At 41.1% G+C, this 13,843-nt stretch overlaps 1 protein-coding gene across 1 annotated transcript; it reads right to left on the bottom strand.

Moving 5' to 3' along the window:
• Positions 1–2,128: 2,128 nt before the first annotated feature.
• LOC306752078 (sortilin) lies at positions 2,129–12,993 on the bottom strand (the record flags this gene model as incomplete). The annotated part of the gene is made up of 21 exons (XM_079235776.1): positions 2,129–2,378; positions 2,478–2,595; positions 3,582–3,688; positions 3,792–3,936; positions 4,737–4,853; positions 4,940–5,132; positions 5,709–5,902; positions 6,013–6,187; positions 6,576–6,675; positions 6,791–6,888; positions 7,305–7,457; positions 8,680–8,740; positions 9,405–9,488; positions 9,611–9,747; positions 10,281–10,327; positions 10,561–10,634; positions 10,827–10,994; positions 11,696–11,792; positions 11,894–11,970; positions 12,247–12,309; positions 12,757–12,993. 21 exons carry the CDS (start codon positions 12,991–12,993, stop codon positions 2,364–2,366), a joined length of 2,460 nt encoding a protein of 819 aa, XP_079091902.1. The 3' UTR covers positions 2,129–2,363.
• Between the last annotated feature and the right edge of the window lie 850 nt (positions 12,994–13,843).

Genomic DNA, 13,843 nt, shown 5'->3' with positions numbered 1-13,843 from the left:
TAGCCGCTTCCAAGTATCTTCAGGAAGTATGCGCACACCTCCCTTCAGTTATGGATCTATTTAACGAGGGCAATAGCCACGAACTGCGCGCGCAGTGATATCTCGAATACTCAGTGATTATGATACCTGAGGCGGTGAGAGAGCGAAGAGGTTGAATGAGAAGATGCTTGACTCTGTCGAAGAAACCAAAGACGAACAAGCAGGCAGACCTGGAGCTTTTGTTGGTTTGTTTTCAAGCACTTTCATTAAAAGGGGATTCACTGGTTATTTCAGCGTTTACTCAGTTATTTATTGTAGCTTTATTTGTGATTGTAATTTGTAATCTGCATATTTACATGGCCATATTTTCTTGACAAATATACCAATGTGGAAAAAAGTATTTCTTGGAGATGTATGTATAGAGAGAACATGTTAAAGTTAGTTCTTAGGGGCAATGATCTCATTATAAGCCCAATAAAATTATCCCCACTGTAAATTTGCAAAAATACTCACGTTTCACGGCTAATCAAATATGGCCCTTTTATGTTTACCGGTAGTGACGTTATGTATGACTATGCTTTGCTTCTCTGAAGAGCACTTTGTAAACTTTGTTTTTAAAGGTGCTATATAAATAAAGTTATTATAATTTTACTAGTGAGGGGTTCATGCTGTTCAGGGGAAGAGGAAGCAGGCACTAACATGAGGAGAGGTCAAATCAGCCAAGTATAAAACTGCTACTTTGTGTCAACTAGTGGTACATTATTTCTAAACATGAAACATGTTCTTTGAATGACTAATGATGACTGGTCTCTGGCGGTGTGTGTGAATACACTGTAATCCCTGACAGAGAGAAAGCTTTAAAGCCAGACATTTTCTTGACCTGAGGGAAAACTATAACAAAGGACAGAGAAAACATGTTGACACAGAGAGCCTAATGGAGGCCTTTACAAAGTATATGATTAATAATATAACTGTGAAACAGTATAGTTGATTAAGAGAAAAAAGTTTTTCTTCCAACAAAGAATATTCAATATTCTACTATTCAATATTCAATAGTCATATTGCCCAAATGGGTCAAGCTGAATGCATGCTGAATCCTACACTTCCCATAATACCCACAGGTCACATGACACCGTTTTGGAAAGCACTGACAAACACTGTTATCCTGCCAATGTTTATTTTGGGATTGGAAAACTCGTTACACGGTTGCAATAAGTTGATTTAAACTTGGTGGATTTGGCAGATTCAAAGATCTGGACCCAGGAAATGGACAATCTTTAGCAAAAGTCTTACTTCTACTTCATCAATGGGTAATCACGGTTTTGGTATGAGCATGGCATGCTGGTGGTCCCCGTGGCCAAATATTGCATGGGATTTATGAGCCATCTCGCTGCATTTTTCTTTTACTATCAAAGATTGGGCAGGTTTTTCTAGGAGTGAGACGTACTACTCATAAATGATCTTTGTTTTCGTCACGACTTCCTCCCTTTTCTTCTTCTCTGTTCAGTTGAAACACACGTGAGACGAGACAGCGCCACCAGTGTTATTGTGCGTTCAATACATGTTTCGTGGTTCTCAACCTTTTTTCAGTGATGTACTCCCGCAAGTTGAAAACAATAGGCTCGTTCGAGATAAGGCAGTTCTGCGCGGCGGCGATCGGCGCGCAATGCATGCCGGTTAGATTTGTGTCCGACTTGTTCTGACGTCATGCACACGTGATCAACGATACTCTCACGAGATCAAGCCAGCCTTCGATTTCAGAGTCAGCCGCTGCAGTAGCAGTTTATGAACTTACATTGATTTTTATTGAATATTTATTAAATATTTTTTAGCGATTTTTTTTATGGATGCTAATTTTAAATATATATATTTTTACAAATCTCACATACCCCCTGGAGTGCCTTCACATACCTCCAGGGGTACAACGACAAGTACCCCCATTTGAGAACCACTATCCGATCATGTAATGTAAAAAAAAAAAAAAACTGCAACAGACTTGTAACAATATTCTGTATCTTTTTATGTACTGGACATTTTTTTCTTCTTCTTTTTTTTTTTTTACAAATGCACATTTTTAGGATTGTCTTGAATGTTTTCACACTAAACAGAAAGTAAAAACGTGGTGCAACACAGAGTAACATTTAAATACAAAAAAATACTGTACAAATGAAATCAAAGAGAAAGCAAAGTAACACAATGAAATTAAGCTAGCTCAATAAATTAGACATTCTCATGCTCATCCTTCAAATCCTCAGAACTTGCCACAAAGGGTGCACCTATAAAAAATATCAGGGATACATCCAACAAAATCCTTTGCCAGTCTTTTTCAGCACTGCTAGTCCCAATCTTGAATATTCAGTATATCCATAGAATCATGTCATGTGTCATTCGATAAGATCCTGGTGATATTAGAACACAAAGGTATTAGTACACATGGGGAAATGACAGGTTTTGAGTCCAAAACAATATCTTAAAACTATGATAGTGTTAATTCCTACATCATCTGATTCCTGCAGGCAGACCGTGCCATTGCTGCTGGTGGCGCTTTCAAGATTGGCTGTGGCGCTGTTATCTTCATCCTGAATCCGGAGGTTGGAGAAACGATAAACTGGTGACCTGTGGAGGGCAACATAAAACCAGAATGACTGAGCACAAGTTCCCTCCCCTGGAGAAGTTGTTTTTCAGTACAGAGGGGTACCTGGCACGGCACCCATTTTGAGAAGAACTATGAGCTCATCTTCATTTCACATTCCTGTCCTACCTACAACATTTCCTATGTGAACACACTAACTAAACTAACTGTGACTTTCCCCATTAAGCATAACACAATCTCATAAGGTTCACTCGCCCTTATTGTTTATATTCTTTCTTAAGTATCATATTTTATACTTTCTCTAAGAGATTCCTCATGCTCCGCTGCAATAAGGAAGGAGAACATTCCTGCCGACAGCAATACGGCTTTGTAACAAGTTACCGCTTGTTTGTTCCTCTGTGGATTAATTCATCACTGTACCATACATACTTTGCTTTTTGCACTTTCTACTGTTTATCTAATTTACTTAATTAATGAATACACTCTGCGGCTGTAAATATAAATATATTCTCCAGTTAGTTGTATTCTATTCTATTTTATTGTGTATATTTAAATATATATATATATATATATATATATATATATATATATATATATATATATATATATATATATAAGATATATACAAATTAAAATAAAGTCATATATATATATATATATATGACTTTATTTTAATAAAGATGAAAGATATATACAAATTAAAATAAAGTCATATATATATATATTGTATATATTTTATATTTTTTTATAGGTATATTTTTTTTTAATTTTAATTTGTATATATCTTTCATCCCTGTTGCTTCTTTATATATTTGATCTTTTATCTTGTGTGTTTGTATCTTCAATTGTAAGGCGCTACTGATGACGACAAAAAAACTTCCCCTTAGGGATTAATAAAGTATATATTCATTCATTCATTCATATTTTACACATGGACATTCTTCATTTACAGTGTAAGGCATAGAAAATTATTATAAATCTACACAGCACAGACGTGTGGGTAGCTCACCTGTTTCTGTAAACCACCCTTCGGACAGCAAAGACGGCGGAAACGATAGCTACCAGGACGATGACCCCTGCTCCTGAACACACCAGGATCAACACCAGCCTCTCTCGCTTGGAAACACACAAGCACAAGATGTTATATTCATAAATACTTCATGAACAACTGACAGGAGACACACACACACACACACACACACTCATTAGAGCAACTAACCGGCGTGTCAAAATGTGTGACTGGAGACGAGGACCTGGCAGGTGGACCGGGGCTGGGTTTAACACCACAGGGTCTGATGATTGTCTGCACTGCGAGCTGAGGACTGAATCCCCCCTCACATCGATCACTCGGGACCTTACGGTACCTACAAACACAGCCAGACGTGTGTGAGCATGCACAGGACACCAAGGCCGAGCTTCTCCTTGTGGCACTGGCACCACAGTCGCAAGCGCGTGGCAAGTGTCAGTCAGGTGTCAGGACAGTGGCACGTCTCTGATTAGTGGCAATAGTCTGACCCCTAGTGGTGGCACGTCTCTGACTAGTCGTGGCACTCCTGTGAGAACTATTGGCACTGGCAGCTCGTGGCATCTACTGACATTCAACTTGTGTTTAAAAATCTTTTGATAGTTTTTAATTGATATTAAAAAGGGTGATTTATTTTCATTGTTTGAGCCGATTGTTGTAAATTATTATAAAAGTAAGTATTTGGAAAGAGTATATTTGGTTCTTTTTTGTTTCAAAACCAGCAAAATCATGACAAAATGTACAACGAGGTTGCTTGGAGGATGTAGACAGAGAACGGGGGCTCAGTTGATTTACGGCAGCATGATCTGTCGTAACACCAATGGGTGTTCCCAGGAAATGTGGCTCCACCCACTGAGCTTGGCAGCTTCTTTTTATTTCTTTGTATTTTTTGTATTCTTTATTCAACTATTTCCCATGTACAGTTTGATAATGTGTCAATAAGAGACGGCAAAATACATTTAAATACATTTAAACTAACACGCCAGAGGTGCCGAACGAGTGACGTTCGCTTGCCACTGTCCTGACTCCTGCCACCTGACTGACGCCTGCCACATGCTTGCCACTGTCAGTAATTGCACTCGCTGTCACTCGCACAGGAAGAGGGTCTCTTCATTTAAAAAAATGAGTGCCTGTTATTACCCTGCTGTCAGCAGCTCATCCTCCTCTCCGTCCAGACAGAGCTCCAGGGTTTTATTTGCAGCCCTGCGTTGTCTCACACACTCTGAGGTGTTCACATGACGATCGTAACCGTAGTCGCTGTTGAAAAGGGCAGAGGTCAGGGCTTCCAGAGGGAACAGTTCTCAAGTCATAATATCTACATAATCACAAGCAAACTGACTCACCATAAGTAATCTTCTCTGGTGCACAGGCAGGGGCTTTGCTTCTTGCTCACCACGAAGCCTCGGCCATTTCTGCACACAGACTGTTTCTTTAGCCTCCGGTAGGTCTCTTTGACACCCAGGAGACAGCCGTTTCTCTTCAAGTCTCCTCCGTCAGTAGCATGAGCCAACCAGTCCTCATAGTCCTCATCATTACCTAAACAATTAGATGACGAACAATCAGAACCGTCACTGACAATCATTATATATTTGCTGGTAAAGTGGAACCAAAAAGAAGTCAAAAAGTTTGGTTTCTTCTGGAAACACCCATTATAATGCTTATTTTCCATTAGAAGATAAAAGTGTGTGCACTGATGTCAGCCCTGCACAAGGGGTGATTCCAAATCCAAGTTTCCCATTGGATGTCAGGTATTCTTTACAGTTCTAACAGCTATTGTTTCATCAGGACTGTGGGGCAGTTATTTGATCAGATTGGATTGGCAGTGGCCAAACAACCCACAACACTGACATCACTGATAACCATCCATCCTGATTGATAAATCAAAGAACACAACACGAGGAACATATAGTGCCTATGCGTCTCATAGGTTCTCAGAAGGTTAGGCTGTGGAAAGTCCTAGGTCTTGGGTTGCTAAGTTTCTGTTATAGGAAACTGCTGTCAGGCTCCACCTCCCTGGAGACAACTCGATGCACCTACCACCAGATGGTAGCATGTGCGAGCCCGGGGAAGAATAGACATCGTAGTAGATGGCATTAAGGCCTCGTGACTCACACTCTCTTGTAATGAGGCTCTGGAAGTCAATGGCGACGGCCACCCACATGGGCTGGCCGTCAGCCTCGGGACGGTAGCCCCACACGCTGACATGCATGGCCTCGGTCCCCGGCTCGGACGCCAGGCCGGCTAAGAAGAAGGGCTGCTCTGTGAAGTTGTAGGACTTCCAGCATTGGCCCTCATCTGTAGAGAACCTGGGGACGAAAAATGGTGGCAAAAGTATGTTGTAAGTATATTTCTGCCCTCCATTGCCAAACACAACTAATGTGTCAATGCGCGTGAAGTAAAGGTATTTGTTCGGTACTTGATAGTCTTGACTTGTCTTTCACGCTGGTCCTCCACAGCCACAATGAGACCCCCAGAGTCCAATATGCTGTAGCGGTGTGGACCTCTCAGTGTCCCCCTCCAGGTGTAACCCCCGTCTGAGGAGACAAACACATCTGGGTGCTCCGACGATGACAGAGAGTCACCCACAGTACCTGGAGAAGAGAGGAGAACATCTTAATCAACGTTATGTTTGAGTTAATAAGATAAGGACTAAAAAGCTTTGGTGAGACATTCCAGAGAAAGAAGAAAACAATCTTGATGTAAATAATCAGCTGGGGAAGTTTCATGGTGATATTTATGCTATTCACTTCTTGTCTTGCCAAATGGGATTTTACAATCAACCAAACAATAAAAAAATTCGCAGACATTGGTAGCATTTATACCAAATTTGCCAATTCCATATCTATATTCTGAAGTGTTTATTCGTGTATAATTCATGGTCTGAATTCATGGTCTGGCATTGTATCCCTGTTGTCTTGTTAACTGTACATATACACATTTTTTTCTGAAGTAAATATAAGAACATTGCTGTTAAATTACCATGAGCGATAACCAGACCAATAGCCGTTGGCTCAGACAGAGCCACCAAGGGAACGATGCGGATGTGGCGACTGCGCTCTCCATGAATATGAAGTTTGCACTGATGAATAACACACACATATGATGTTTTAGTAGCAAACACTAATGCGTAGAATATGATGTTAATATGCACATGAAGACTGGAATTCAATATTTCTACATACTGTATAACTTACATTGTTGACTTGCTCCCCACATTCCACATTCTCAGGTTTGTTCAGTTGTCTCCACGTCCCTCCTCTATTAAAGGAAATGACAGATCTTATACGCCCATCTGGAACAAAACACATAGTTAAGGACATACTTCAACAAATAACTGTGTACAAACAAGCAGTTGGATGTAAGGAAGGTAGTTCAAACTTTTAGTTTAAATATATCAGTTGATGAAACTATCATAATAGACTATCATAATGTCTGTAGTAGTGCATTTGCTGGGGACTATTTCCAGTGGTGGAATAATACACAGTTGGTGCTCTGGTGAGTTACAACAGCAGACTGGTCGATGTGGGTTTGACTTGAAATAAAGTACAGTTCCCATGCTCATAATAATACAGGAACATGTCAACATTGTGTCTCAATTGTGCGCTTTTAATTGTTTTTGGACCACAAAATAGAATAATTAATTCAAAGCCCAATTGTATTGGTAGAAACTAAGTAAAAGGTGCTCAAATGACACAGGAAAAGCCTTACCCTCATCTAGTTTATTAGTGAGGTAGACTCCTCTCAGTGAAGTTATGTTAGTGAAGTCGCTCTTCCTCTGGCCTTCAAACAGGTGGCGCTCCAGGGATTTGGAGAACAAGATGCCTCGGTCATCTGATGTGTACATGGTTCCAAAGTAAGTGTCTGTGGTGGAACAGAATACAGTAGAAACAAAGGAGAACTTGAATCTCTTACAGTAAGACAGACATATGATTACTCATGTAAAGTCAAGGGTCAAAGTTAGCCAGAATGATTGTCTTGTGTTAGCTGTAGTAATAGTGATGTCTCTAATTGAATGTAGTGGGGATTTATTGATGTTAAAAATGTGATCTGGCAAGATTATTAGTTGAAAACATAAAAAAAATGAACTATCATTACCAAAAGAATGTGAAGAAGTACTTTTAAAAGAATGCAAAATGTGTCAATGTATTGTGCTGTAGGGATATCTACAGCCAGCCAGCGAGGTCCAGGTGAAACACTGCCCGTCTGTTTTCCTTGGAAAAGGAATCATAAGGGAGCTATATACACACTTTTTAAATAGAGAATTGGCACCTGGGAACCACAGATGCAACGCTGACACAAACCTTTCAACATCAGCATAATAACATCATCATCAATCATATTTTTACTGTGTGACGCTCACACACGAGTCAGCTAAAGCCATGAAGGACGAGCTCAGCTGAGGGAGGTGATGGTGGGGGGGTTACGTTTCGTGTGTGTGTGTGTGTGTGTGTGTGTGTGTGTGTGTGTGTGTGTGTGTGTGTGTGTGTGTGTGTGTGTGTGTGTGTGTGCGTGCTTATGTTACGCCCTGATCCCGAGATATGTTTGTCAGCTTTTGCAGTGTAAACTAAATCTCCCTCCCTCCAGCCAACAAAAGATAAAGCCCCTCTCCTCCATATCTCCCCTATTTATCTCGGCAGTACACAAGTCCCATGAACACCTCACCCATACAGCACTACCTGGAGCACTTGCCAGGGAAACAAATAAATAATACTCATGTGAGAAGAAACAGAAATAGACGTGAATGAGAAAAAGAGAGGGGGAGGGAGGAAAAGAAAGGAACAAAGACTGGGCAGCTGGACTTGCAAACACAAACACAATCTTAGTGTGATGGAATGATTTGTCAGCAACACCAAGAACTTGTGAAACCAGTCCGCTCTTTGCCGTTGAGCTTTTCCATTACAACAAAAGGGGCTGAGAGAGCTATGAATTAATGTTGTCGTCACAACACCGATTATGCATATAGGAATATGCATCAAGCTTGTTTTTAAGGTGCTTTTCTAAGGTGTGTATGTCTTTTGAGCAGAAGATATGGACAGCGCATTATGTGTGTGTGTGTGTGTGTGTGTGTGTTTTTGGCTGTCACCTCCTGGGTTGTCCACATGCATGAAGAGCATATCTTCATCTCCATCCAGGATGGAGTAGAACTGCAAACGGAGAGAGAGAGAACATCTGCAATTAATCAAAAATAATGATTACATTTGTGATGAGTGGTTTAATCTTCGCTATATAAACCTTGTCTAATCGTCGTGAGAGAGACTGTGTGTTTGTGCTGTAAACAAGGTGTGTATGTGGGCGGGTGTTTCGCCAGAACAGATGTGTGTTCTGTTGGTGTTGAAGAAGGAAATGTTGCCATCGCTGTTTTTACTCAAGGCAAACCGAAAAAAGAAAAAAAAAAGGATGTGTGTGTCTGAGAGTTTAAAACTTCCTCAAACCCAAGTCTGACTCAAAAGTGCAAGAGAAACATGCGACAAAAGATGCTTATATAACCATCTGTACAGTTATCTGGAAGGTTATCGTTTGAAATATCTCAATACTTGTGTTGATACAAAAGAAGCCACATTTCTTCGCAGACATACCAGAATTGTGCTAAAATAAAATAGTCTTAAAACTTGAACCTGTCAAAAAACTTGATTGAAATCTGGAACTATCTGATCAAAGAATAAGTCAACACAAGTCGGCACTTGATATTTTTGGATACTCTGCTTCATCAACACCAAACAAGCAGTGTGGTTTAATACCCAGCCCGACTAAGCTAACCAAGCTTGCAGAAGGTGGCCGTTTCTAAAAAAGGACTTTTTTAAATCTCACCTGCTCAGTGGAGGCAGAAGGGAGCAGCGCTCGGCTGAAGGTGTCTCCTTGGTCTGATGAGAAGTACATGACACGAGGGGATCTCTGGGAGCAAAATAATGCATCACTGGGTTGTTATTGCTTGTTTATGTACGCATCACATTTGTGGTCTTTCATGTGATCTAATTACCAAATCTGCTAAAAGGCTTCGTATTCATGCATCTTACCGGATCCTCCATCACGGAGAACAAGAGAAAGACTCCTATGTAGCCAAAACTGTAGATGTCCTCATGGATTGTGGTGAAGATCTTCCCCAGGTCTGTGGTCCTCTTCAGCAGTAAATCGCCTCTCTCTTCTGCCTCAACTGTGGAAGCAAGTAGCCAGCCTGATATGAGATGCTCACGGCTCTTATTGATTGATTTCCCCTTCCCCTTAATTAAGCACCATATTAGTGCATAGTAGCTGAAAAACTAAATCTTTTAAATCTTTTTTTGTCCGATTTTTTTCGATTTTCTTTTCTTTTTTTATTGTGTTTCATAATGATAAGCAAACACACTTTTAGTCATCTATTGTTTTAGTGCTGTTACTGTTTTCTGCTGGCCGCAGAAAGGATTTCCTCTTTTGAGACAATATAGATCCAAACTGAACAGCAAACAGTTTCTTAAATTAGATTTAATTGCACTTCAATGACAGATTTTATTGAAGGTCTTTCTTACATGATCACAACATAACAAAATAAAAACATGAAACCAGACGACAAAACGGCAAATGTTTGTCTTACAGTTTGACTGGGATGTAATGTTTGTGTTTAGAGGTGTGCCTTCTTTAATTATCTAGAGGGGGAAATTGTTCTACAAACGTCAAAATCAAACGGGCATTTCATACAACTTTTTTTACCTGCATCTGTTCGACTGCAGCTGAAGAACAAATTAATGCCGGCCCCCCTAATGGAAAGAGGAAGTTAAGAAAAGTGTCACAACAATTTCCAAAAGAACCGTTTCTACCAATTACTTTTCCATTTCTGCAAAAAAAACACTGCATATTGATTCATGTCAAGCAAAACATGGCAGTCAATTTGCAATATGGCCTTCAGCTTTATAAAGTACATGGTTCATCTCGAACATGTGCTTTCTTTTAGGCGCTTTACTGTGTGGTTTTGCTTCCTGTTTATTCTCACCATGAGAAAGAATGCACTCCATCGTGAACTTTTGTCCACTTGGCGCCAAAGTCCAGAGAGAGCCACAGACCGCCCTGCAAGTCAGGAAGGAGCAGAGGAGTGTTTACCTGCACTTAAAGGTGTGCGCTTGGTGTGTGTGGGTGGGGGGCATAACTCTATACAGCTATTACACAGAGCAAGAGAGACCCCCATGGCCTTGTGAATGACATAAGGATTAAAAAGAAAGCAAGTAAGAGAAACAACATTTAAAGCCGTGTGAGACTCACATCAATGCTGAGTGCCACGAGGTAGTGAGGGTTCAGGAAGTGGTACTTGATCGGCTGAGCCAGGTGGAAGGGCAGTTGGATGAACTTGAAGGTCGCGCCGGCATCCGTGGAGGTGAAGATGATCCCGCCGGCGTTATCCACCACCGGAATGTCTGCTGTCAGAATCACCTGTCCATTCAAAGCAATTACTGAACACAAAGGCAACAACAAAATCACATCGCTTTCCGACTGCATTCTCTTTTTCTAAAAGCTTCATAAAAATGCAAAAAAATTAAATATCTTTTACATCATCTCATCCTGAACATTTGTGTCTCAAACCTCCCCCGGATCACAAATATTTATAATTACACGAGATGTCGACAAAGCTGGAAAGATAAGATAAAATAATCATGTTGAGCCCTAATTAGAGGACCCTTTTATATCAGGAAAATCAAGAAAAATTATGGTAGAAATCCCCTCCCCCCCAAAGAAAACATGTTAGGTATCAAATTAAATATAAAAATCAGGGCTACAATAATATATAATCCCCATGTACAACCTCTAAACACAACTCAAACAATAAATAGGGTTAGGGCTGAAAGGGTAATAGTCCCGCAGTCGGGAAATTGCTAATCTCGATCTTAATGTGGACGACAAGATGAGCTCTGTTGAATATGTTTCATGATACTGTTGCTGGTGCCAAAAAGTCACCCACAACACGTTGAGGACGAGCACTACATGGTTTGAGGATGTGCAACAAGTTGACCAGACATGTCTTCACACTTTTTCAGTGAGGGAACATCACACCCTCCTCCCCGGGTATAGATAGCAGCGCGGTTCCCCAACAGAAACCCTTAACGGATCCCTCACTACACTCAGCGTTGACTCACGGAGCTCCCTGGTCCAACACTGACTCCAAACTCCTCCCTTATGAAGGTGTTGTTGATCCGATGGGAAATGTCTTTGAAGGATTTTGCATAATCCGTGCTGATGAGAGAGGAAAGAAAGAACAGGTTTTCACTGCCTGTCCGAGCTCTACTCAGGGTGTGCGGCTCTCTCTGTTTCCTGTGATGTATCAGATAACTCACCTTCGATAAAGGCGTGAGGAGCCGCCTTCCATGAAGGAATCTATTGGAGCACTTAATGTTGACAGCACCAGGACGACCTATGACATGTGTGATAAACATTAAAACAATGTCTGAATATGATTCAGACAATTATGGAGATTTATGTAAGATATCATTTCAATTTGAGTATGACGCTCTTTTTTTATTTCTAATGATGAACGAGCTTCAGGTAGTTTAAAATCTAAATGTTTCACAAGAAACAAATAAATGTAATATTTTGAAATAAATAAACCACAAACACAACCACAGATTAGAAGTCAGTATGAATTCTGAGTTTCTGACCTTGTGCTTTACTGTAATGCTAATATACTCACCCCTGTGCCGTCGCCCACCCATGTGAGAATTACAAAGAAGCCGTCATCCCCGTTAAAACTTGTCTAGGAGAAAGAGAGAAGAGATGTTCACACATACAGTATGACAGCATCGCCTCTGAAGTAAAAAAAAAGTCATGATATACAATGTACACATCATGTGAGGGTAAAAAAAACAATGCTTGCCAAATGGGGTTAATGGGCTGATAAATGTTATCAAAAAAGTTAAATGGAAGGATATTGATCATCATTTCAAAAGCATCCTGAAACTTATGTGCATGTCAGAGCTCCATTTGTGTTTATTACAATGTCACGTGAAGGAATATTTAACCTTGAAAAAAAGCCCAAAATATCACTTTCTTTCAGAAAAGTCATTCAGAATCTGAGATTAATTTTTCCACGTTTAATAAAACAAGTGCAAATGAATAAAGATCATATGACTTTGCTCCCTGTCTATTCACCAACCCCTTTCCCAGCTTCAGAACAATGGCACTTCACTCAAACACACCTCACCTCTTCGGTGTTGGTACCCAGAACCTTGTGCTCGGCGGGGGTGAGGGGGGTCCGGCAGGAGGTGAAGGGGGGTCCGTGAAACGGCTTGCTGGCGCTCGTGTCCCTCTTGGGACGTGCGCGCGATGGGTCCTGGATGTCATCCTGCTGAGTCCGGTGGAAAGTCACTGTCCTCCCCCGGCGGCTGCTGCTTTCAGCCCCCAGCAGAAGGACGTGCAGGACCACGAGTCTCCAGATCATATCCGATGAGAAAATAAGGGGACCTCACTAAAAAAATAAGAGGACCAGAAAGCGAGATGGCTGACGAGACTGACTCGGTTATTAGTGTTGCGCTCTGAGAGCAAGTGTGGGTGGGACGAGCTTGGACGGGTCCTTCACATCAACAAAAAAAAAGTGCTGTGTGAAGTAGTGCGTCCTCCGCCAGCAGGTGTTTCTGCCCGCATCCAGGTGACCTGAGCTGCTGGGAGGATCTGCACTTCAAAGTGTGTTTGATGGAAACCTACCGTGTGGCCATTTGCAAGGTACATGTGGGAATCAGAGCGAAGTGAATATGTGCGTTCAGAATAAAGACAATTAAAAAAGTGTGATCGCACATCGCAGTAATAGAGAAGTTCTGACACTCTAAGGGGGCGTGGTTGCAGCATAACGGAGCACTGCTCTTCCGGATTGTATTGGTAGTGGCACAAGTGAACGCCAGAGGACGGCATGGCGCTCCCAGCTGACTGAGTCTCAGGCAGGTGCCAAATCGCTTTTACTCACCACTAATGGTAGCATTGGCTGCAGTAATGTTTCAAACCAATGCCTGAAAGTCAACCGACAAAGTATCCCACATGCATGTTTGAAGCCGCTTCTTACCAAGAAGTCTGGAGACACACAGCTGTTTCGCCAGCAGCTGATCTGGCACAGCTGTGGTCGTTTACTTTATCCCACCACCATGGGGAAAAGATTACCTCAATGTTGAGTTTATTCAATCTTACATTCACCTCATATTTATGTTTTGAACCATTTAAAATGGAATAAAGTGTATTTGACCTTCAATAGTGTAATACCATTCAGATGTTGAATTCCTGAAATAATCCATCAGACCCAA

This window comes from Taurulus bubalis (assembly GCF_910589615.1).
Source record: "Taurulus bubalis genome assembly, chromosome: 20".
NCBI lineage: Eukaryota > Metazoa > Chordata > Actinopteri > Perciformes > Cottidae > Taurulus > Taurulus bubalis.
Note: the sequence above shows the minus strand (reverse complement) of the source record. Positions and strands in the feature narration are given on the sequence as shown.